Raw genomic sequence first — 24798 nt, 5'->3', positions numbered from 1 at the left:
CAAAAAGAGAAATTTAAAAAATAGTACCATTTACAATAGCATCAAAAGTAATAAGATAGATGCAGAATAAATCTATCCAAAGAGATGAAAGACTTGTATCCTGAAAACAATAATAAAATAATAAAATAAATTGAAGAAGATATAAATAAATGGAAAGATAGTCCATGTTCATGGATTGGAAGAATTAATGTCATCAAAGTGTGCATACTGCCCAACAGATACAATTCCTGTCAAGATCCTGCTGGCACTTTTTGCAGAAGTAGAATAAACAATCCTAAAATTATGGAACCAAAGATTCCCAAGTAGCCAAATCAATCTTGAGAAAGAAGAGCAAAGTTGGTGCCATCGTGCTTCTTGGTTCCAAACTAATATAGAGTGATTAAAATGAAAACAATATCATATTGGCAGATCAACTGGCAGGAACAAAATTAGGAGCCATAATCAAGCTCACATGCATATCCTTAATTAAAATTTGATAAGGGAGCCAAAATACACATGAAGAAAGTAGTGTCTTCAGGAAAGAGAAAAGTTGGATATCCACAAGCAAAAAAAAAAAAAAAAAGAAAGAAAGAAAAAGAAAAAGAAACACTATATTAAACCACTGACAAAAATTAGCTCTAGATGAATTAAAGACTCAAATTTGACTTGAAACTATGGAAGTCCTAGAAGATACATAGGGAAATATCTTCTTGACACTGGTCCAGGCAATGATATTCGTTGGATATGATAGTAAAAGCTGAAATAAGTAAATGTATCAAATGAAAAACTTCTACTTAGCAAAACAACAGAATAAAAAGGTAACCTATGGAATGGGAGAAAATATTTGTAAGCCATAAACCTGATGAGGGAAATATATATATATACATTATATACATATACATATATATGCCTATATATACATACACACATACACATACATATTATATATATATGTATTACATATATATGTGTGTATAAGTTGTATTATATATATACAACTCTAGAGCAAAAAAAAAAAAAAAAACCCAAGCCAAATAAAAATGAGCAAACATTTAAGTAAACATTTTTCTGAAGAATACATGCAAATGGCCAATTGGTACTCAAAATCACTAATCATCAGGCATATGAGATCAGAACCACCATGAACTATTTATCTCATACCTGTTAAAATGGATTTTATCAAAAAGACAAGAGATAACAAATGTTGAGAATGTGGAGTAAAGGGAACACTTGTATACTTTCAGTGGGAATGTAATTTGTTATAGGCATATGGAAAACAATGTGGAAATTCCTCAGAAAGTTAATTGAACTACAGTATGATACAGCAATCTCATCGTTGGGTATATATCTGAAGAAAATGAAATTCGTATCTTGGAGAAATATCTGCTCCTTCGTGTTCATTACAGCTTGATTCACAATAACCAACATACAGAAAAAAAACTAAATGTCCATTTATGGATGAATGGATAAGGAAAATATGATAAATATATACATTTTTTTCAATGGAATACCATGAGAGAAAGTAAAATTTTGCTATTTACAACATGTAGACAAATAAACTTCAAGTCTAACTTATATATAAAATCAAAAGAAAAAGAGAAAAAGTCAACATAAAGCAGAGAGTAGAATAGTAAATACCAGTGGCTTGCAGATAGGGGAAATGAGAAGACGGTGGTCCAAGGTGTAAGCCTTCAGTTATAAGATGGAGAAGATCTAACATACAGTCTGATGACTATGGTTAGTAATAATGTGTTGTATAGCTGAAATTTGCTTAGAGAGTAGATATTAACCATTCCACCCACAAAAATAAGTAATTATGTGAGGTGACTAATGCAATTTTAATTATTTTCCAAGTGTATATGTGTACCAAGTCATCTCATTGTATACTTAATATATAGAATTTTGTCAATTATACATCAATGAAGTAGTAAAGAAATTTGAAAATACAGCCTGTTATTAAGGAGATGGTGGAATAGGGTGGTTTTTTTTTTATTCTCCATTTGATTCATTTCTGCTCTAATCTTTATTATTGCTTCCCTTCTAACTTTGGGCTTGGTTTGTTTTTATACTTCCTTGAGGCATAAAGTTGGATTGTTTATATATGAACTTCTATTTTAATGGAGGCAAATGCCTCACAGCCCCAAGATCAAGACCTGATCTGACCATGAGAGTCAGATGCTCAACTAACTGAGCCACCCAGGTGCTGCTTTAATGTCTTTTTTTTTAAGATTATATACTTTTAATTCCATATAGTGTTTATTATTCCATGTATCCCATGTCCTATCTACTAGATGCTCCAAGTGAAGGAATTAAATTATGAGATAAAATTGTGAAATAAAATAAAACCATGAAAATATACATACTTCATGTTTTCTCCTTTGACTTCTTCTTTATTCATGGGTGAGACAATAAATAAAGATGAATTTGTGAAGAGACCGGATAACTGACAGAAGTCTTCTTTATTGTTTCAAGTGAAGTTATACTTAATTTGAGGATCATCGGTTTGGTCTAAGAAGATAAATGAATGTGTCATATTCATCAAACTCCATGTATCCGTATGGTTTTAAGTATCCAGTTATGGTGACAAACATTTCAAATTATCAGAATTGTAGTAGTTATGGTGGCAGATTCTCTAAGATCATCACCTGATCTGAGATATTCCAATTAGTTACCCGAATGCTGGGGTTGCTAAAGAGATCCTGAGTACACAATATTTAAAACAAGTGTCTGGAAAGAATCTGTTGCCAGTGTAATTCTGGCATGCTGTAGGATTCCAGATCCATTAGACAAACAAACTTCTAATAATTTCCTAGAAGGGATTCGGAGTATTTTAAATTTTGCTTCTTTATTCCAAAAGAAATTTTAATGAACTATCCTGATTTAATATCTATGGAAACTCATAGCTCATTTTCTCTGTCACAAGAATTTTGGTGATTCGGATTTTCTGGGTTTTCGTTTATAAATGACTCCTTATTTTTTTTATTGTTATATTATTTGATTCTTCATAAAAATGTTAAAATAAAATCATAAAATTCATAAAATCATCATTTTAGTCTTGGAAAATCAATGAATGCAATGTGCTAATCTGTGTCATATTCATCAAACTCCTTGTATCCGTATGGCTTTAAGCACCAGGTTATGATGACAAACATTTCAAATTCTCAGAGTTGTAGTAGCTTTGGTGGCAGATTCTCTGAGATCCTCACCTGATCTGAGATACCCCAATTAGTTAACTGAATGCTGGCGTTGCTAAAGAGATCCTGAGTACACAGTATTTAAAACAAGTGCCTGGAAGGGATCCGTTGCCAGTGTAATTCTGGCATGCTGTAGGATTCCAGATCCACTAGACAAACAAACTTCTAATAATTTCCTAGAAGGGATTCTGGGTATTTTAAATATTGCTTCTTTATTCCAAAAGAAATTTTAATGAACTATCCTGATTTAATATCTCATGGCTTATTTTCTCTGTCACAAGAATTTGGGTGATTCAGGTTTTCTAGGCTTTCATTTATAAATGACTCCTTATTTTTTATATTGTTATATTACCTAAGTCTTCATAAAGATGTTTATTTATATGCTTTCTTTTCCTTATACTTTCCCCCTTTCAGAAAGATGTTTGAAATCAGAGATAGCAATTGAAAATGGATTTTTTTCTGAATCTGAATTTGCACATCCCTTGAATAAAGAAACAAAATATCAGTGTAAATCAGGATATGTAACACCAGATGGTAAAACTTCAGGATCAATTACATGTCTGGAAAGTGGATGGTCACCTCAACCCACATGTATTAGTAAGTAATTTTATGTTCATTTCATTATCCTGATGATTGTTATGCAAAAATTTACTTTAACTTAATTCTTCTCTGTGGGCAAGGGCTGACATGGTTCCCATTTGAAAAAATAAATGAAAAAATATGTAATTTTTTTTACAAATTTTTTTAATTTTTTTAATTTTTTAATTAAAAATTTTTAATTTTTTTAAATTTTTTTTAAAATTTTTTAAGATTAATCACTTACAGGGTGGAATATCAGTCTATGTTTCAGTTCAAGTTTTCTTCTACTTTAAAACATCCTGTGAATTAACTAATTGATTAATAATTAAAATAAAACATCCTGTGATTTGGAAACTACATAGGGAGACTTATGTCTATTCTCTTCAAACTCATTTAGTTTTGGCTGACATCTTTGTGCCAATTGTACCTGTTTTTAGGTGATTAAACTCTTATGTCAGAGTCTTTGTCCCTAGACACAAAAGTTATGCTTTTAAGTGAAGATCTGGGTCTACAGTGCATACTTTAAGTTGACCTGCAGAACTTATATGTTTGATAATCCAGGGTAGGTCCACCTCTAAAATATCCTCTCCCTTAGGAAATCTTCATACATCTATGCAGTGGAGACGGAAATGCTTCTATATAGTACCAAATGCAACTGTGTTGAAAGACTTCCCTAGATATTTATGAAAATTTTCTTTTTTTTTTTAAGATTTTATTTATTTGACAGAGAAAGATCACAAGTAGTCAGAGAGGCAGGCAGAGAAAGGGAAGAAGCAGGCTCCCTACTGTGCAGAGAGCCCAACTTCGGGCCCAATCCCAGGACCCTGAGATCATGACCTGAGCCAAAGGCAGAGGCTTAACACACTGAGCCACCCAGGTGTCCCTGAATATTTTCTAAGAATAATTTTCTCAAGTTTATCTTATACTTCAAAGCTACACAATGATACTTTTTTAAAATTTATTTTTTATTTATTTTCAGCATAACAGTATTCATTATTTTTGCACCACACCCAGTGCTCCATGCAATCTGTGCCCTCTCTAATACCCACCACCTGGTACCCCGACCTCCCACCCCCCGCCCCTTCAAAACCCTCAGATTGTTTTTCAGACTCCATAGTCTCTCATGGTTGACCTCCCCTTCCAATTTCCCACAATGATACTTTGAACTGATATTTAGCATATTCACTTTAAGTAAAGTGGATATTTAAATATCCATTTCGACTGCTTTCACGTCCTTATTTTTTTTCTAATTTCCATGCTTACTATGAGCACTAGCCATAGAAAAAAATGATAAAACTTTTCCCTTATCAAACTCATTTTATATGAAATTGTATGCAGTTAACCATTTAAACATTCTAATTATGGAAGAGGAAATCTCTTTCATTCTCTCTCTTTTTTTGCTAGTATAGTTTTGCTTTCTTTTTTAAGGTTTTAAAGTACCTAGCTACAGTACAACATTCACGGTGAATTACTTAAACCTTTATTAACATCATTCTAGTATTGTGTTGGCAAAATTGAGACTTTTAATACTTTCCTTCCTTTTAACAAATTATAAACAATAGTTATCTCTCCATTCAAATATATGAGAATGTGATATCTAATAGAGCACAGTGATATTTAATTCAATCAAAGTCTTTTGTGAATAAATATTTCAACTTTAAATGTAAATTAATGAGTAAACCTGATCACCAAGGAGATTGTTTGCCCAGAGTTTCAAAGCACATTGTTTACAAGTAGAAACTAAAAAAATTTATAAAAACATTGACATTACCGTGTTTTTAAAAAAGTTCTTAATCTTTTCACTAAAAGGAGGAAGCTATTAGTTCTAGTGTTAAATATGGTAGGTAATAAAATTCCTCTTAGGTGACCGGTAATTCCAATTGCCCACGTTTGAAATAAGTACCCTTAATATGAGATTAAATACATACCTGAGTATGAGATTAATTAGTGAAAATCACAAGTTTTAGTATCAGACGTTCCAGAGGAAGTTGCTGTTATTACTTTGATCTTAATATTTGTACATAAAAACTGATTTTTTGAGCATTGTTTTGTATTGTACTTTAATACCTGGTGTACAGTTCCAGAAATAAAAATCTGGAAATCTCTAAAAAAACATAAAAGGAATAGGTTTTCCAGAGTGTTTAAGTGCTAAGAAAAATGCTGTGTAGAAAAATAGTTTTTCACTTTGAGTAACTTCTTTCAGGACAATGATTTATCACTGTTATTCTTAGATTCTTTTAATATGATACTTAATACACTAGCACATACTAATTAAGAAAGCTTTTTTTACCATCTTGGGATAAGACTTAGTTACATTGTCCACTAAGTAATATTAGAAATGAAATCTTCGATTCTATTATGCTTTAGAATCTTGTGACATGCCAGTATTGGAGAACGCCACAATCAAAAGTAATAGCACATGGTTTAAAGTCAATGACACGTTGGACTATGAATGCCATGATGGATTTGAAAGCAGAGATGGGCACACCGGTTCTGTAGTGTGTGGTAATGATGGTTGGTCTTATAAACCAGAATGTTATGGTAAGTGCTTTTTTCCCAGGTATTCTTTTTTTCAGGATTAACAAAATTAACAAAATGTATTTCAAATGTTCCATTTTAAACAAATTTGCATTAAAGTCATTTTTAAGATTTTTACAGCCCAAAGAAAATAATTTATCTTTAAGACAGTATATTAATATTTCCTATGGGCCATATACATGATAGATTTGTAAATAAATTTTAATTGTGTTTCTTAATCCAAATGCAGTCTTTCATATTATTTTAAATGGAGTTCTTTCAGTATATAGTGTAAGAACACCAAAATTATAGTTTTTAACAATTTCCTCAGTTATTTTGCTCCTGAGTTTCTGCTTTTACACCTTCTACCTTGAGTGTTAATTTCCTTCTTTTTTTAAAAGACTTTGTTTATTTATTTGACAGAGAGAGATCACAAGTAGGTATAGAGGCAGGTGGGGGAGTGGAGCATGCTCCCTGCTGAGCAGAGAAGCCAATAGGGACTCAATACTAGGACCCTGAGATCATGGCCTGAGCTGAAGGCAGAGGCTTAACCCACTGAGCTACCCAGGTGCCCCTTGGGTTTTAATTTCTTCAGGTTCGAAAAGCTCTTTATTTTCTGACTTTGACAAGCTCTGTGTACTATTATATGAATCTCTTTCATGTTTACAAATCACTATTTTCTAGGACTAAGAGTAGAATTTGAATCTGTGGAAATTTGAGTAGATTTAGATTGCTCCACGCCAAGGGAACAGTATGTACAAAACTCTGTCAACAAAACAGTTTGGGAAATATCAGGGTGAGCAAATTCTACTCAAGCTGTGAGAGAGTTTTATAAATTGAAGCTGTTTGGTAGAATTCCCCTGGAGGGCTATCTGGCCCTGGATCCTTCTTTGTTGAGAGATTTTTGATTACTGTTTCCATTTCCTTGTTGGTTATGGGTCTGTTCAATGTTTTCTATTTCTTCCTGGTTCAGTTTTGGTAGTTCATACGTCTCTGGGAATATATCCATTTCTTCCAAATTGTCTAATTTGTTGGCATATAGTTGCTCATAATATGTTCTTATAATTGCTTGTATTTTTTTGGTGTTGGGTGCGATCCTCTTTCATTCATGATTTTATTTATTTTTGATCCTTTCTTTTCTGTTTGATAATCTGTCAAGGGTTTGTCAATCTTCTTAATTCCTTCAAAAAACCAGCTACTAATTTCCTTGACCTGTTCTACTGTTCTTTTAGTTTCTGCTTCATTGATTTCTGCTCTGATCTTTATTTCTCTTCTACTGCTGGGTTTAGTCTTTCTTTGTTTTCTTTCTCCAGCTCCTTCAGTTGTAGGGTTAAATTGTATATTTGAGACCTTTTTTGTTTCTTGACAAAAGCTTATATTGCTATATGCTTTCTTTTAGGACCGTCTTTGCTGCATCCCAAAGATTTTGAACAGTTGTTTTTTTCTTTGTCATTTGTTTCCATGATTTTTTTTATTTTTTATTTTTAAGTTTTCATATAAATTCCAGTTAGTCAACATACCATGTAATTTTAGTTTCAGGTGTGCAATATAGTGTTTAAATAATTCCGTACAACAACTAGGCTCATTCAAGGGCTCTCCTTAATCCCCTTCACCTATTTCACCTACCCTTTCACTCACTTCTCCTCTGGTAACTATCAGTTTGTTCTCTATAATTAAGGGTCTGTTTTCTCGTTTGCCTCTCTCCTTTTTCCCCTTTGCTCATTTTTTAAAATTCCACATGTGAGTGAAATCATATGGTATTTGTTTTTGTCTGATTGATTTTACTTAGCATTATAGTCTCTAGCTCCAACCATGTCATTGCAACTGACAAGCTTTCATTTGTTTTTAAGGCTGAGTAATTTATATACTGCCATTTCTTTATCCATTCATCTATCAATGGACATTTGGGCTGCTTCCATATCTTGGCTATTGTAAATAATGCTGCTATAAATATCACGGTGCAAGTATCCCTTTGAATTAGTCTTTTTGTATGTTTTGGGTAAATATCTAGTGGTGCAATTGCTGGTTCATAAGGTAGCTCCACTTTTAATATTTTGAGGAGTCTCCATACTGCTCTCCAGAGTGGCTGCACCAGTTTGCATTCCCACCAATGGTGCACATACTTACCAGCATACTCTCCACATACTTACCAGCACCTGTTGTTTCTCCTGTTTTTTTTTTTTTAATTATTTTAGTCATTTTCACAAGTGTGAGGTGGTATCTCATTGTGGTTTTGATGAGTGATATTGAGCATCTTTTCATGTATGTTGGCCATCTGTAGTCTTCTTGGAAGAATTTCTGTTCATGACTTCTTCCCATTTTTAATTGGGTTATTCATTTTTTGGGTCTGAGTTTTATAAGTTCTTTCCATATTTTGGATACTAACCCTTTATCAGATATGTCATTTTCAAATATCTTTTCCTGTTCTGTAGGCTACCTTCTGGCTTTATTATTTCCTTCACTGTGCAGAAGCTTTTTATTTTGATGTAGTCCCAATAGTTTATTTGTGCCTTTGTTTCCCTTGCCTCAGGAGATGTATCTAAAAGGAAGCTGCTACAGCTGATTTTATACTGACATTTTTAGTTTCAAGTTCTTGCTCAGGTTGCCAGCTGGACGCACATCAGAGTAGTGGTTTTAGAAAGTATTTGTGCACCTTCTCTGTGTTATGATTGTAGTTCCTGTGTTGTCATTTATTTTCAAATTATACTGCCAAATATGGCAACCAGTACATAAAATGAAATTTCAGAGTTAATGATACATGGAATCATTGTTTCACTTTTTTTTTTTTTTAATGGCTTCCTTGTGCACCACCAGGATCTGTGGAAATAAGAGGAGCCAATATTGGAGATACAGCCACTTCTTTTTCAAATCAACTTTTGCCTGGAATATGTATTTTCCAGTCTTTTACTTTGAGCCCACCTATGTTTTCATGTTGAAGTTAGTTTCTTTTAGTTGCCATATAGTCTCCTCTTGTTTATGTGTCCACTCTGCCACTTTCAGTCTTTTAGCTGAAGAATTTAAACCATTTACACTTTAAGTAAGTATTGATAGCTTAGGGGCTATGTCAGGCATTTTGTTATATTCCTTGCATTACTTTCCTCTGTTTCTCACTCCCATTTCTTTCTTTCTTTCTTTCTTTCTTTCTTTCTTTCTTTCTTTCTTTCTTTCTTTCTTTCTTTCTTTTTCTTGCCATCCCTGGGATTTGGGGAACATTCTAAAATAATTTTATTTTGATATGTCTTTTTTGTTTTGGAGCATGTCTCTTTTAATAACTTTATCCATGGTTGCTCAAGGTATTAAGATGCACATACATAGCTTGTCACTTCTACCCCTGGTTTTGACATTTTACTACTTCAAGTGAAATGATGAAAGCTTACTTCCGCTTAGGTCCATTTTCTCTCCCTACATTTTATCTCATTTTATTTTATTTATTGTTTATCTATTGAGAGATAAAGAGAGACAGAGAGAGGGAGTGAAGTGACAGTGGGAGAACAAGAGAGAAAATCTTAAGTAGACTCAACACCCAGCTCAAAGCCTGACACAGTGCTCAATCTCACAACCCTGAAACCATGACCTGAGCTAAAGTCAAGAGTGGACATTTAACCAATTGACTGAGCCTCCCAGGTGTCCATACGATCCCCACCATTCAAACATAAATGTCTGAAGTATTTCTTCTACATATATGGAGCACCATATCAAATGATATAATTTGCACAAACACCAAACCTAACAAACTCCTCAGGAAAAAGAGAGTTCATTATATTTACCCCTGTTTTTTCAGTCCCTTGTTTTTTCTTCCTTCATGAAGTCTCAGTCCTTGCTCTGTTATCTTTTCCCTGATATTTGAAGAATTCTTTTACCAATTCTTCAAAAACAGATATACTGGAGTTAAATGCTGTTTTCCTTTGTCTCAGAATATCTTCTGCTCTCCCTTAAACCCCAAAGGACAGTAACACAGGATATAGCATTTGAGGTTGACCATTCTTGTCTTCTAGCACTTAAAAAATGACTGTGGACTCTGAAAAACAATCTGGGGGTTTTGAAGGGGCAGGGGGTGGGAGGTCGGGGTACCAGGTGGTGGGTATTATAGAGGGCATAGATTGCATGGAGCACTGGGTGTGGTGCAAAAATAATGAATACTGTTATGCTGAAAATAAAAAAGAAATTAAAAAAATGTCACTTCTTCTGGCTTGATGGTCACAGGTGAGAAGCCCACTGATGTTTGAATTCTTTTTACATTATATGTTTGCATAATTTCTATTTAGCTGCTTTTGAGAATTTTTCTTTCCCTTTACTTTTCCTCAGTTTGATTATGGTGTTATGTTGGCATGAATTTCTTTGGGTTTGTCCTGTTTCGCTTTTTCAGTATGAATGCTTATACCTTGTGCCCAATTGGGAAATTTTCAGTCCATATTTTTCAAAGTTGTTTTGGTTTTGTTTTCAATCTATTTTCAAAGTGAGTCATTTATATTCTATATTCAAATTTATTTAGCTTTTGTTATTGCTTTATGTATACTTTCATGGGGGATAAAAGTGTGATTCTCAGCTTAAGTGATTAAAATGTCTTCAATGGGGACATGTGGGTGGCTTAGTTGTTTAACCACCTGCCTTTAACTCAGGTCATGATCCCAACATCCTGAGATGGAACCCCATGTCAGGCTCCCTCCCCAGCAGGGACTCTGCTTCTCCCTCTGCCTCTCCCTTGGCTTATGCGCTCGTTCTCTTTCTCTCTCTCTCTCCCTGATTCACTCTTTCTCTCTCTCTCTCTCTCAATAAATACATAAAAATCTTTTAAAAATAAAATAAATTTTTTTTAATGAATCATTTCTGTCAGCAGAAATCACAAGTCTTGATATTGCATATTGTGCTATATTTTTATTTGCTTTATTTTAACCTGTTTTTCTTTGGTCTTTCAATAAATCAAATAAATATATATTTTTTTAGGTTCTGGAGAAAAATGTGGGCCTCCTCCACGTATTGACAATGGAGACATTACCTCATTCACGTTATTATCATATGCTCCAGGATCATCAGTAGAGTACATATGCCAGTCCTTCTATGTACTTCAGGGACACGGGACCATAACATGCAGAAATGGACAGTGGTCACCACCACCAAAATGCTTAGGTAAATATTTCACTATTCTTGGGGATCCTGGGAAAATCAGTATAATGCAGTAAGATGCTTTACTGTTATTATTAGAATCTTCCCTAACAACAACCATTTATTGAATGCTTGACTACCAAATATTAATGTGTAAAGAAGTAAAGTTGGAAATGAAAACTCTTGTCCAAGGAACAAAAGATCTTTAACAAAAGGACTCTGGATTTATTCATATTAAAATTGACATTATGAGGGCACCTGGGTGACTCAGTTGGTTAAGCAACTGCCTTTAGCTAGGTCATGATCCCAGAGTGCTGGGGTCGAGTCCTGCATCCTGCTCCCAGCTCCATGGGGAGTCTGCTTCTCCCTCTGACCCTCTCTCCTCTCATGTTCCCTCTCTCATTTTCTCTCTCTCAAATAAATAAATAAAATTTTTAAAAATTGACATTATGAATCTTCGATTGTAACATTTAATTTTCATAGCTATAACATAGTACCTCATTTTATATCATTAATTATTTAAAATGATTTAAATTGACATGATGGATTTTCGAGGGATTGTTCTGGAAAAGGTTTTGAAAACGAAGCCCTGAACTAGTGTAGAAGATTCCACATGAAAGTCTGAAAATCTGAGGAAAATATTTGTTTACTACTCAGTGTTTTATGTTCTTTCTTTTTTCAATCTTCAGAGGCCTGTACAGTATCAGAGAACATCTTGAGAACACATAATATACGATTACGATGGTCTCATAATACAAAAATTTATACTAGAACAGGGGATGTTATTGAATTTGAATGTCTCCATGGATATCATAGAAAGACACCAGCGCATACATTCCGAGCCACCTGTCAAGATGGGAAAGTGACATATCCTGAATGTGGATAAAACAATGGTTAAGAAGCAGTCTTAAAATTAAAATAAGTACATTTACTCAGAATTTTTCATCATCAATCAATTCTCAGTTTATTTTGTCAAGTATTGTGTAACTCATTTATATTCATAAATCAGAATTTGTATTAAATATTATGTGGATGATGTAATGATTATCAGAGAGATGAATAAATCACTTCTTAAAATTACCTCATTGAAATTTGGCCAACCAAAATGCTTTGCAAGAAATTAGATTCAATCACTCCAGTGCCTACTTCTATTCATCTTTCCCTCTAACTTTCTCAAAGCTTCTTCCAAAACTTCTGGGGCTGCCTGAGACTCTCCATTTCAGAGAAAATGGGAGAAAATGCTTTCTTCCACCTTTAAAATAGTTGAAATAATTTCACTTCAAAAACAATCTGAGGGTTTTGAAGGGGCAGGGGGTGGGAGGTTGGGGGAACCAGGTGGTGGGTATTGGAGAGGGCATGGATTGCATGGAGCACTGGGTGTGGTGCAAAAAACAATGAATACTGTTATGCTGAAAATAAATTTAAAAAATTTAAAAAAGAACACCTAAAAGAATAACTGTGCCATTCCTATGTTAGTAATCTGTATAGTAGATAAATATATCAAAAATGATGAAAGGTAAGATTTTCTACAAGATGCCTATCTAGCACACATAAAAATTCAAACAAATCTTACAAGATGGGATTGGGAGGGAGACAAACCATAAGTGACTCTTAATCTCACAAAACAAACTGAGGGTTGCTGGGGGGAGGGGGTTTGGGAGAAGGGGGTGGGATTATGGACATTGGGGAGGGTATGTGTTTTGGTGAGTGCTGTGAAGTGTGTAAACCTGGTGATTCACAGACCTGTACCCCTGGGGATAAAAATATATGTTTATAAGAAAATAAAAATTATATTAACAATAAAAAAAAATTCAAACAAATCATAAAGAAAAATTAAAATTTAATTGGGTACATAACTGTCATTCTACGACATGAAAAGTGACAAAAGGAAATCCAATATCAAGTATAAACACACATACACACACACATGCACACACACACAGTGCTTTTTAAATTATTTTAAAGTTATTTCTATTAACATACAATATATTATTTGCCCCAGGATTACAGGTCTGTGAATCCTCAGGCTTACACATTTTATAGCACTCACCATAGCATATACTTTCCCCAATGTCCATAACCGAACCACCCTATCCCAGCAACCCTCAGTTTGTTTTGTGATTAAGAGTCTCTTATGATTTCTCTCCCTGCCAATCCCATCTTGTTTCATTTTTCCCTTCCCTATACCCCAAACCCCCTGCCCTGCCTCTCAAATTCCTCATATCAGAGAGATCATATGATAATTGTCTTTCTCTGATTCACTTATTTCATGCAGCATAATACCTTCTAGTTCCATCCATAACACTGCAAATGGTGAGATTTCGGGGGGGGGGGGTTGATGGCTGCATAGTATTCCATTATATATATATATATATATATATATATATATATATATATATATATAAAATACATACACACACACACACACACCCCACTTCTTTATCTATTCATTTGTTGATGGACATCTAGTTTCTTTCCATAGTTTGGCTATTGTGGACATTGTTGCTATAAACATTCAGGTTTATGTGCCCCTTCAGATCACTACATTTGTATCTTTAGGGTAAATACCCAGTGGTCCAATTGTAGGGTTATAGGATAGCTCTATTTTCAACCTTTTAAGGAACCTGCATACTGTTTTCCAGAGTGGCTGCACCAGCTTGCATCCCACCAACAGTAGGAGGGTTCCCCTTTCTCCACATCCTCTCCAACATCTGCTGTTTCCTGATTATTAATTTTAGCCATTCTGACTGGTGTGAGGTGGTATCTCATTGCGGTTTTGAATTATATCTCTCTGATGCTGAGTAATGTGGAGTACTTCTTCATGTGTCTGTTGGCCATCTGAATGTCTTCTTTGTAGAAATATCTGTTCATATCTTATGCCCATTTCTTGATTGGATTACTTGTTCTTTGAGTGTTGGATTTGACAAGTTCTTTATAAATTTTGTATACCATCCCTTTGTCTGATATGTCATTTGCAAATATCTTTTCCCATTCTGTCAGATGTCTTTTGGTTTTGTTGACTGTTTCATTTGCTGTGCAAAAGCTTTTGATCTTGATAAACTCCTGATAGTTCATTTTTGCCCTTGCTTTCCTTGCCTTTGGTGAAGTTTCTAGGAAGAAGTTGCTGCACATGAGGTCAATGAGGTTGCTGCCTATGTTCTCCTCAATGATTTTGATGAATTCCTGTCTCACATTAAGTCTTTCATCCATTTTGAGTCTATTTTTGTGTGTGGTTTAAGGAAGTGGTCTAGTTTAATTTTTTCTGCATGTGACTGTCCAATTTTCCCAACACCATTTGTTGAAGAGACTGTCTTTTTTCCATTGGACATTCTTTCCTGCTTTATCAAAGATTAGTTGACCATAGAGTTCAGGGTCTATTTCTGAGATCTCTATCTGTTCCATTGATCTATGTCTCTGTTTTTGTGCCAGTACCATAGTGTCTTAATGATTACAGCTTTGTAATAGAGCTTGAAGTCTGGAATTGTAATGTCACTAACTTTGGCTTTCTTTTTCAACATTCCTCTAACTGCTCGGGATCTTTTCTGGTTCCATATAAATTTTAGGATTATTTGTTCCATTTCATTGAAAAAAAAATGGATAGTATTTTGATAGGGATTGCCTTAAATGTGTAGATTTCTTTAGGTAGCATAGACATTTTCACAATATTTGTTCTTCAAATCCATGAGCATGAAATGTTTTTCCAATTCTTTGTGTCTTCCTCAATTTCTTTCATGAATATTCTCTAGTTTTCTGAGTACAGATTCTTTGCCTCTTTGGTTAGGTTTATTTCTAGGTATCTTAGGGTTTTGAGTTAAATTGTAAATGGGACTGACTCCTTAATTTCTGTTTCTTCTATCTTGCTGTTCTTGTATACATATGCACCTGATTTATGTGCATTGATTTTATATCCTGATAGTTTACTGAATTCCTGAAGGAGTTCTAGCCATTTTGGAGTGGAGTCTTTTGGGTTTTTCACATAAAGTGTCATATCATCTGCAAAGAGTGAGAGTTTGACTTGTTCTTTGTTGATTCGGATGCAACAAAATAAATTTTGTTGTTGCTGTTGTCTGATTGCCAGGGCTAGAACTTCTAGTACTATGTTGAAGAGCAGTGGTGATAATGGAAAAGAATATAATAGCAGTGATGATAACATCTCTGCCATATTCCTGACCTTAGGTAAAAAGCTCTCGGTTTTTCCCCATTGAGAATGATATTCACTGTGGGTTTTTCATAGATGGCTTTGATGGTATTGAGGTATGTACCCTCTGTCCTTACACTTTGAAGAGTTTTAATCAAGAGAGGATACTGTCCTTTGTAAGACGCTTTTTCAGCATCTATTGAGAGTATCATATGGTTCTTGTTCTTTCTTTTATTAATGTATTGTATCACATTGATTGATTTGCAGATGTTGAACCAAACTTGCAGCTCAGGAATAAATCCCACTTGGTCATGGTGAATTATCATTTTAATGTACTGTTGAATCCTATTGGCTTAGTATTTTGGTGAGAATTTTTGCATCTGTGTTCATCAAGGATATAGTAACTGTAATTCTCCTTTTTGATGGGGTCTTTGTCTGGTTTTGGATCAGGTAATGCTGGCCTCATAAAATGAGATTGCAAATTTTCCTTCCATTTCTATTTTTTGGAAGAGTTTCAGGAGAATAGGAATTAATTCTTTAAATGTGTGGTAAAATACCCCTGGGAAGCCATCTGGCCCTGGCTCTTGTTTGTTGGGAGATTTTTGATGACTGCTTCAATCTCCTTACTGGTTATCGGTCTGTTCAGTTTTTCTATTTTTTCCTGGTTCACTTTTGATAATTTATATGTCTCCATCAATGCATCAATTTCTTGCAGATTGTCAAATTTGCTGGCGTATAGTTGCTTATAATTTATTTCTGTATTTGTTTGTTATTTATTTGGTGTTGATTGTAATTACTCCTCTTTCATTCATGATTTTATTAATTTGTGTCCTTTCTCTTTTCTTTTTAATAAGTCTGGCCAGGGGCTTATCAATTTTATCAATTCTTCCAAAAATCTAGCTCCTACTTTCATTGATTTGTTCTGCTGTTCTTTTGGTTTCTATTTCATTTATTTCTGCTCTGATTATTATTTTTCTTCTCCTGCTGGGTTTAGGTTTTATTTGCTGCTCTTTCTCTGACTCCTTTAGGTGTAGGGTTATGTTGTGTATTTGAGACCTTTCTTGTTTCTTGAGAAAGACTTGTACCCCTATTTACTTTTATTCTAAGACGACCTCTCTAAGATTTTCACTTTATTCTCTTAGTTCCAGAAAGAAATGCAAACATGATGAGATATCAGTGCTATGATGAGGTTATTAGTCAATTGATTTTGAGTTCATCTGGGCATGTCTGACTAACCAGAAAAGCCCTTAGCAGGATCCAGAGCCATCCTGAAGAGAGACTGAGGTGTGAGAGGACATGTGGAGGAGGTCCCTGGGGAGGGTACTGAGAAGAGCCTGAAAGAGGTCAGAGCCATCCCCGGCCATGAGCCAGCAAGAGAATGAGACCTCAGTTCTACCATTGCAAGGAACTGAATACTGTCAGCAGCCCTGTGAGCTTGAGAGAGGACACCGACCTGCAGAAGAAACACACAGGCCAACCAACACCTCGATTTCAATCTTGTGACAAGTTGACCAGAGGACCCAGGTTCCTGACCCATAGACAGTCAGTCTCTGCTGTTTTATGCAGCCAACTTTGGTAACTGGTTAGGTAGAAGAAGCTACTACATTCGTAGAGATCGTAAAACATGAAACTAAAAGAAACTAGATATAGGAGAGGTAGATAGGATTTTGTGAATCTTCTGAAGCTTTTTAAGGAAACATGGGCTTCATTTTGTGGATCATGGCAATATCACTGGGTGGTTACAAGCGAGGGTGCAGGGGTCAGATTTCAGTTGTGCAAGGTTGCTCTGGCTGCAGTTTAGAGGATAGATATGCAGGAGTTACCACAACCATGTACGAGGCTGCTGCTCCCACCTAGCAGATATGGGAAGAGAGCCTGGGGACAGCCAAAGTGGTCAGAGTGAAGTGAATGCGTTAAATAAAATGAACATGTGAGGTGACAGGCATGGACATAATACAGGTGTCAAAGACAAAGGAACAAAAAATTGTCTAGAATGATTCTGAGATTTCAACTGTGTATGTCCCGATGAATGATGAGCTACAACCTTTAATGGAAACACATTTGGTATAGATTTGACTTGGTGAATGGGACAAAATGATGAATTAAATTATAAAACATTGTATTTGGGGTGTCTACAGAAGAAAATGAAGATTTCTGAAGAATAAATGATGTCCCAAATATGTAGTTCCTTTTTGCTTGAAATGTAATTCATAACATTGGAAAAATTTAGCGTTTCTGATAAAATATTCAAATAATTTCAAGATAAACTTTTAATGGTATTCAGGCCAATTCTGGGAAATGAAGCTGCTTCCCACTCAGTTAGTTGTCAGTCAAAGAACCTAATCATCCACGTTTTTTATTTTCCTGTTTTAATTTTGCATGGATATTCTATGACTCCACCCAGCCCCCCTTTTAGATGTCTCTCACAAGCCTAAATCTTAACTTGCTTGTTTTGGGAATCAGGAATCCTTGTTTCAAGGTTAAAATAATACTTGCATATATGGTCCTCTTCAAATATTTTGAAAATTTTATTTGAGAGAATGATCTGTCTGGTAAGAAGTTAGTTGTATCAGTCTGCATTCTGTGGAAAAGATTAGAGGATAAGATAGAGCTAGTGGAGCCCAGGAAGGAGAAAGAAATGGGACAATCAAAAAGCTGAGAACCAGAAAAACACAAGAACCTTGCTGTGTGAAAACACAGATTAAATGTAACCATTGTATTTTGTAACAGTTATAATCATTAATGATAACATATATTAAATATACTGTATTTAGGGATGCCTGTGTGGCTCAGTCATTTGACTGTCTTCCTTGGGCTCCTGTCATGATCCCAGGGTCCTGGGATTGAATCCTGCATTGGGTTCCCTCTGTCTCTCCAATAAATAAATAACATCCATATATATAAAATACACACACACATATGTGAATATGTAAATATATAAATATTATATATACATATATATACATATATTATATGTATATATGTATATATATTTATTTAAACAAAATGGTGGAAAAACTGCTTTTGCAAATATCCTTTATAGAAAACACTAAAAGCTAGAATTGGGTTCCCAATCCAGCCAAATTTAAAAAAGAATTGAAAGAAGGGAGAAAAGAAGGAATGACTGAGTTATGAGACTATCTAGAAAATTAATTTACGAATAAATAGAATTGCCCAGGAAGACTAGCTGGAGGTGCTATGAGCTGATAACCCTCCAATATGATCTGGAATCAGTTTGGCCACAAGTACCTCCACTCCAATTAAAATCAAAGGTGACATGGGAGAATGGGCTGTTTACTTCGCCACAACCAAAGCTGCCCTCTGAGACATTAAATCACCAGGAGATCCGAATCACAAATCAGTCATTTTTGATTATCATTATCAACTTATCATCATTAACTTCAGTGAATATTAATTTATGAAGAAAGACTCAAACATGCCAGACTCCTGCCTGACTCCTGAGAACGAAGTAGCTCCACAGCAGAGTCTGAGGCTGCCCGTCCCATACAATCAGACACGACCACTCAATGAATGACGTGTTGTAACAGTGTGAGAAAGACTTTGTGCTCATCCACCCACCTGTTCGTTTTCATGCCCACTCATGGAGGCATTACTTGCTTGCCTTCTCTGCCTGGACTTTTCTCGGTGCTGAGGATACATGGTGAACTAAACAGACAGAATCCCTGCCCTCATGAAGCTTACATTTTATCTGGGGGTATGGATATTAAACAAATTCTATGAAATTAATATTTCTAGCAAAAGTATTATACATGCCACAAAGAGGGCTATGAGAGAGAGTGAAATGGGGAGAATTTCAAAACTTGAGAGATGAAGGAAAGTTTCTTTGAAGAAATTTGGGTTGACCTATGAACAGAAAGGAAATAACTAGAAGAAAAAAAGGGATAAAATGCTGTCCAATGAAAGAAGCGTGAAGGCGCACAGCCAGTGTATCTTGCAAACACTACACACTAATAGATCTTGCCAGAGAATCTGTGGGTTTAATGAGAAAAGACAAGATAAAATAATCAACACTTCTTGTTACTTGGTACTTTGTCCCAAGTCAGCTTTCTCATTTGCAGAATTATTTGTGTTATTGATAAATAAGAAATATACATTTTTAAGAGTTTATTTTTAAGTAATGTCTACAACACTAATTACTGGTTTTAAAAAAACACTGACCTTAATAGAAATTGATGAGGAGTTCACTAACGTAACTTACAAATGCTTAGAACCCTGATCCTTGTTATTTGCCAGTTCCGTATCTGCAGTTTCACCTACTGGCTAAAATCTACTTGTAACCCTAAAATTAATACCTTGGGCTTTTTCACCATCATTCCAGGGCACGTACACACACAGAGCAGTGAAAAATTAGATTCGTCCATATGCGCATATCCCCTGCTGGGGTCCAAGGTGCTGCTCTGCCTTGTCCTTTTCAGCAATTGGAGGGAGAGGACCATTGGATGGAGACAGCAGGGGGCAGCACCGTGTAGTACAAGACACAGGTTCTATGGCCAGTTAGGTAGGGTTTGAATGTCGACTCTGGTACTGTTATTGGGGTGGTCACTTAACACTTCTAAACCTACTTTTTTCTCTATAAAACAAAGCAAGTATAATCTACCAGGATGAAATGCTTTAGGAATTAAGATTATATGTGAGGTATGTCTCTATCCACACCCCCCCACACACAAACACACACATAAATACATGTACACATAATACCCCAAGGAGCAATGGTTTAGTGTTTGCTAATATAGATTTTTGTGGTTATTTTCTAGACATTATTAGCAGGAAAAATGTGTGTGTCTGTGTGTGTACGAGTATGTATTGTACACACATACATAAAATGCATATAGAAATATGAAATACATATGTATGCATATATGTACACCTAGATATATCTATTATGTGTATCATATATATATGAAAAGTAAGCATTGTATATATGGGCTAATACTGAAAGCTTTATTGCTAAGTCAAGAAGATGGAAGTACTATAGTCAGCTCTACTGTTTAACACAGCACTAGATGTTCTCACTCATGTAACTGGTCAAAAGAGAGAAATTAGAAGCATAAACATCAGAAAGAGAACACTAAAAATATCAATATTTGCATGCCGCTCCCAGTTGGCGACGAGAGAAGAATTAGGCACAAACAAGTCAGCTGGAAAAGACTGGGAGCAGGGAACAACAGTCGAAAAGGACTGCTGCCTCGAGCAACTCTACAGTCTCACTTTTATTGGATAGAAAACAATAGCCAACAGAAGGACTGATGAAGGTCAAACGTTAATCCCGTTTTGCACACAAGCAAGAAGGAGGATCAGGTTTCTAGTTAACTAAGCACATTCAAAGGACTCATCTAACTAACAACGAGCACTTCTGGGAAGATAAAGGAGTGATCACGAAAAAGGGAAGCAGGCGGTTTTCCTTCCACCCTGAGCTGACCTGGCGTTCCCGGGTGCTCGGCTTCCCTGAAGCAGGTGGCGTTCCGCCCTGAGCGAGCCAGGCATCCCCAGCTGCCCAGCTTCTGTGAAGGGGCAACTTTCCGCCCTGAGCGAGCCGGGCATCCCCAGCTGCCCAGCTTCACGGTCGTACATCGTCCTTCTCCCCAAAGACCTGTTGTAAGTATATGTATTTCTTAAGGCCATATCTAAATGTGCTTGGCAACTAGTAAAATACTCCAGGGGTTACAGTTTAAGTAACAAATTGTTCCGAGGGGCAGCAGCATCTGCAGATGATATGGTTTAAGCCCAGCGATTCCACTAGACTTCAGTGGAAAGATTCTACAGATGACAAAGTAATTCATTAGTGGTGTGGAGTGAAATTAAAATACAGACATCAATAGCCTTCATCAATACATACAATGACCAATTGAAGATAAAAGGTAAAAGAAGGCCTTATTTATATTTTCTGCAAAAATAAAAGCTTAGAAAAAAACAAAAGTTGAGAAAAATCTATGTGAGAAAATATTTTCAACATTCTTAATCACAAACATAAAATGAAATACATGGAAATAAATACCATAGAAAGACAGTTTCATAAAGGTGTCATGGACAGGCTATATGGGAAAAACAAATAGGCATAAATACCCAAGAAAACTTTGGAAAGAAGAGTGACAATGATGACAAGTGTGATTAGATTAGGCCTATTAAAAAACAAAACTCAATTTAAAATTAAGTTAATAACTTCTGGATACACAGACCAACAAAATAAATTTTCAGAAATAGACCAAATCTGTACATAAATTTATTATATCCCATGGTGATCTCTGGGCTCTGAGATTGAGCCTATCGTCAGGTTCTGTGCTTAGCACGGGATCTGCTTGAAATTCTCTCTCTCCCTCTCCCTCTGCCCTGCCTGTTTATTCACTCTCTCTCTCTCTCTAAAATAAATACATCTTTAAAAAAGGAAGAAGAAGAAGAAGAAATGTACTATATCCTAGAGGTAGCATTTCAAATATATCAGGGAGTCTTGGAATTTTAAAATCAATGGTGTTGTGACAAACTGGGTAGTTATTTGAAAAATAATGGGGTTCAATTGATACATTACACACTAAAATAAATTCAAATCAGTTAAAGATACATATATTCACACACACACATACATATATATATATATAAATATATATATATATATATATATATATATATATATATATATAATCTCCAGCAAAAGTATAGAAGAAAATGTTGTTTCAACTTTACTCAATAAAATATTCTTTTTAGTTGATATAAATAAGAATGTGTGTTTAACCACCCCCCTTCCCAATCATGGTAACCAAAGGCAAAAGACAGAACAAACTGAACAAAATTAGAATTCACATTACATATAAAAAGGCAAACATGCCTAATGTATAAAAAGCACTATATATCAATAAGGAAAAGTTCAGTAGAAAATATGCAAAACATATGAATAGGCAATTATATATATTGAGCAAGAAGTCATCACTTATATAGCTGGATTTTGGAGAAAAACAGCTTTTTGCTAACCTATTTTTGTTCATATATATGAATGAAAAATTAACTTGAAACATCCTCTCAACTTTCATTTCCACAATGATCAAAGAATGATCTCAAAAAGGATCTCTGAAATATTTGACATCTGAAAATATTGCCATTTTGAGTATATAGAAGTAAATAAATAGGTTAGTGATCTTTATTCATTTTATGTAATGATGGTTCTTAATTCCCTTTCATGGCCTTCTTAGTTTTAAGTAAAATATGCTCTTCATTATAATAAAAATAAGAGTTTCTTCAAGCATAATGCCTTTATAGGTTTTTCTGATGAAAACAATACCCTTGTAACCAAAATCACACCCTTCCGACTGTGGGCATCTTTAAATATTCAGGAAGTCAAACTTTCCAAGCCACAAAGTGTAACCAATTTTTTTATTTTCATAACAAACCAAATACTTTTAAAAAATCCTCATTATTCTATGAAGAGATAGAGGATTATAGATCCTATCCCTGCAGTGTTTAGTATGTGTAATACTAAAGTATATATGTTTAATACGTGTAATACTAAAGTTCATAAATGAACATGACTTCTGTTCATATACTAACAGCTCACTGAGAGTAACTGCTTACCTTTGGGTCTTTGCAGCTTTTTCATTCAGTAATTGCTTTTATTAAGTGAAATGTAGAAATAGCATCAAATACAGAATGTTCAGAATACTCAAGGAAAGCCACCTTTAATAAATTTCATATTAAATCTGTGAATATTTCTCAGAATTTAAAGCAGGCATAAGGAAATTAGAGCTGTGTAACAAAATCATGGTATCATCTATCTGCTCATCATTTATAACCTGTTTTCATAAATATCTCTCTGTGATTCAGTAAGCATTTCAGATGTGCAAGAAATTGTGTTATAAGCTTTATTTCCTTATTCTCATAACAATACATACTTAAAAGTATCATATCCCTGTAATATCTTTGAAGAGAAAGATGATAACAAATATTCCTTAATCTGTTTTGAGGTAGACTACAAATAAGAAGTGTGACTTCATAGCTTAATTTCTTAAACATTAGACAATATTCTCTGCCCCAAAATACTGTCATGAATATTCATGTATAACAAATGTATTCTGTTGAACTTCTGACATAAACAAATGCATCTAACTTGCCTCAATGCTAGTTGATTTAAGTATGTTACATTAGAAAAATACTTTTCTCTTTCTAAATGCTAATAGTTCTATTCACTTTTCTATTTTCTCTTTCTTATCCCTGAAAAGCAGAGACCAACACTCAGGCAGGATTGAGGGCAGTGCTGCCCATAGAATTTTCTGTAATTACAGATTTGTTCTGTCTCCATTCTCTGAGATGAGAGCCACTAGTCACATGGAGAGAAAGGATGAAAATGGTCAAAGGGCATAAACCTCCAGTTATGAGATGAATAAGTTCTGGGGATATAATGGACAGCCTGTGACTACAGTTAACTGTGCTGTACTATATACTTACTAAAGTTTAAATCCAAGCCTCACCACATACTACCTGCATGACTTTGTAAGTTACTAATGTCTCAGTTTCCTCACATGTAGAATGAGAATAAAAATAAAACCTACCTTATGAGACTGTTATGGGTATAACTTAACATATGTTATGGGTACAACATTAATTAATGTATTGTAATATAAGTCCTCAGATCGATGTCTGGCTCATGGTAAATGTTACTGTATTCCACTTATTATTATCATTATTGCCCGAGTTATCTTCCTTTCTTCCTCCTTCTTTCTGCTCCTTCCTTATCAAAAGAACACAGTTGATGTACTTCATAGGCAGCAAGTTCCCAGTGGAAGAAGGCCTTATATCCAGTTGTAAAGGGTGCATCTCAGTTGAGCTAAATCCAACATAGAAATTCCCTTCCTGCTTGATATGTTTTAGTCTAGAAGTAAATATGTGATCCAGTTCTGGTCAAGGAGTCTTAATAAAAATTTCCTGGTATCTCCCCAAGAAAGACTAGCATTGCTAATAGGAAAAAAAAAAAAAGTACAGGAAAAAAGGCTCTTTTTACATTGCCATTGCTCTGTCCTCTCTGCCTTGAACAGACCTGTGTGAAGACATGATTTTGGAGCTAAGGTAGCCCTCTTCCAACACCAGACCATTAGGAGCCGATTCTTATGGTGTTTCCATTCCTACCGTGACGGCTTTCGTTTTGGATTATTTGTTCAAGAATGTTTGCATGGCAAACAGTTTTGAAACTTAGAAACAATATTTCCCTGGGACAAGAGGGCATATTTGTTTTCTGACTCAAATAACAAAGCCAATGCCCTCCTCCAGTATGAAGGTTGGGCATGT

The 24798-nt window shown here is 34.9% G+C and overlaps 1 protein-coding gene and 1 long non-coding RNA gene across 3 annotated transcripts in view; one reads left to right on the top strand and one right to left on the bottom strand.

Moving 5' to 3' along the window:
* LOC131814435 (complement factor H-related protein 4-like) overlaps positions 1–12463 on the top strand; it is a 55192-nt gene extending 42729 nt beyond the window's left edge. For both annotated transcript variants that reach the window (XM_059145370.1, XM_059145369.1), the window contains 4 exons: positions 3588–3770; positions 6120–6293; positions 11214–11396; positions 12062–12463. In XM_059145370.1, the coding sequence (XP_059001353.1) occupies positions 3588–3770; positions 6120–6293; positions 11214–11396; positions 12062–12258 (737 nt within the window). In that variant the 3' untranslated portion in view covers positions 12259–12463. The remainder of the gene's footprint in view (positions 1–3587; positions 3771–6119; positions 6294–11213; positions 11397–12061) is intronic.
* The window catches only part of LOC131814438 (uncharacterized), a 225072-nt gene that overhangs the window by 101218 nt on the left and 99056 nt on the right, over positions 1–24798 (bottom strand). The window lies entirely within an intron of this gene.

The sequence above is a fragment of the Mustela lutreola genome, chromosome 14, assembly GCF_030435805.1.
Source record: "Mustela lutreola isolate mMusLut2 chromosome 14, mMusLut2.pri, whole genome shotgun sequence".
Taxonomy (NCBI): Eukaryota; Metazoa; Chordata; class Mammalia; order Carnivora; family Mustelidae; genus Mustela; species Mustela lutreola.
Note: the sequence above shows the minus strand (reverse complement) of the source record. Positions and strands in the feature narration are given on the sequence as shown.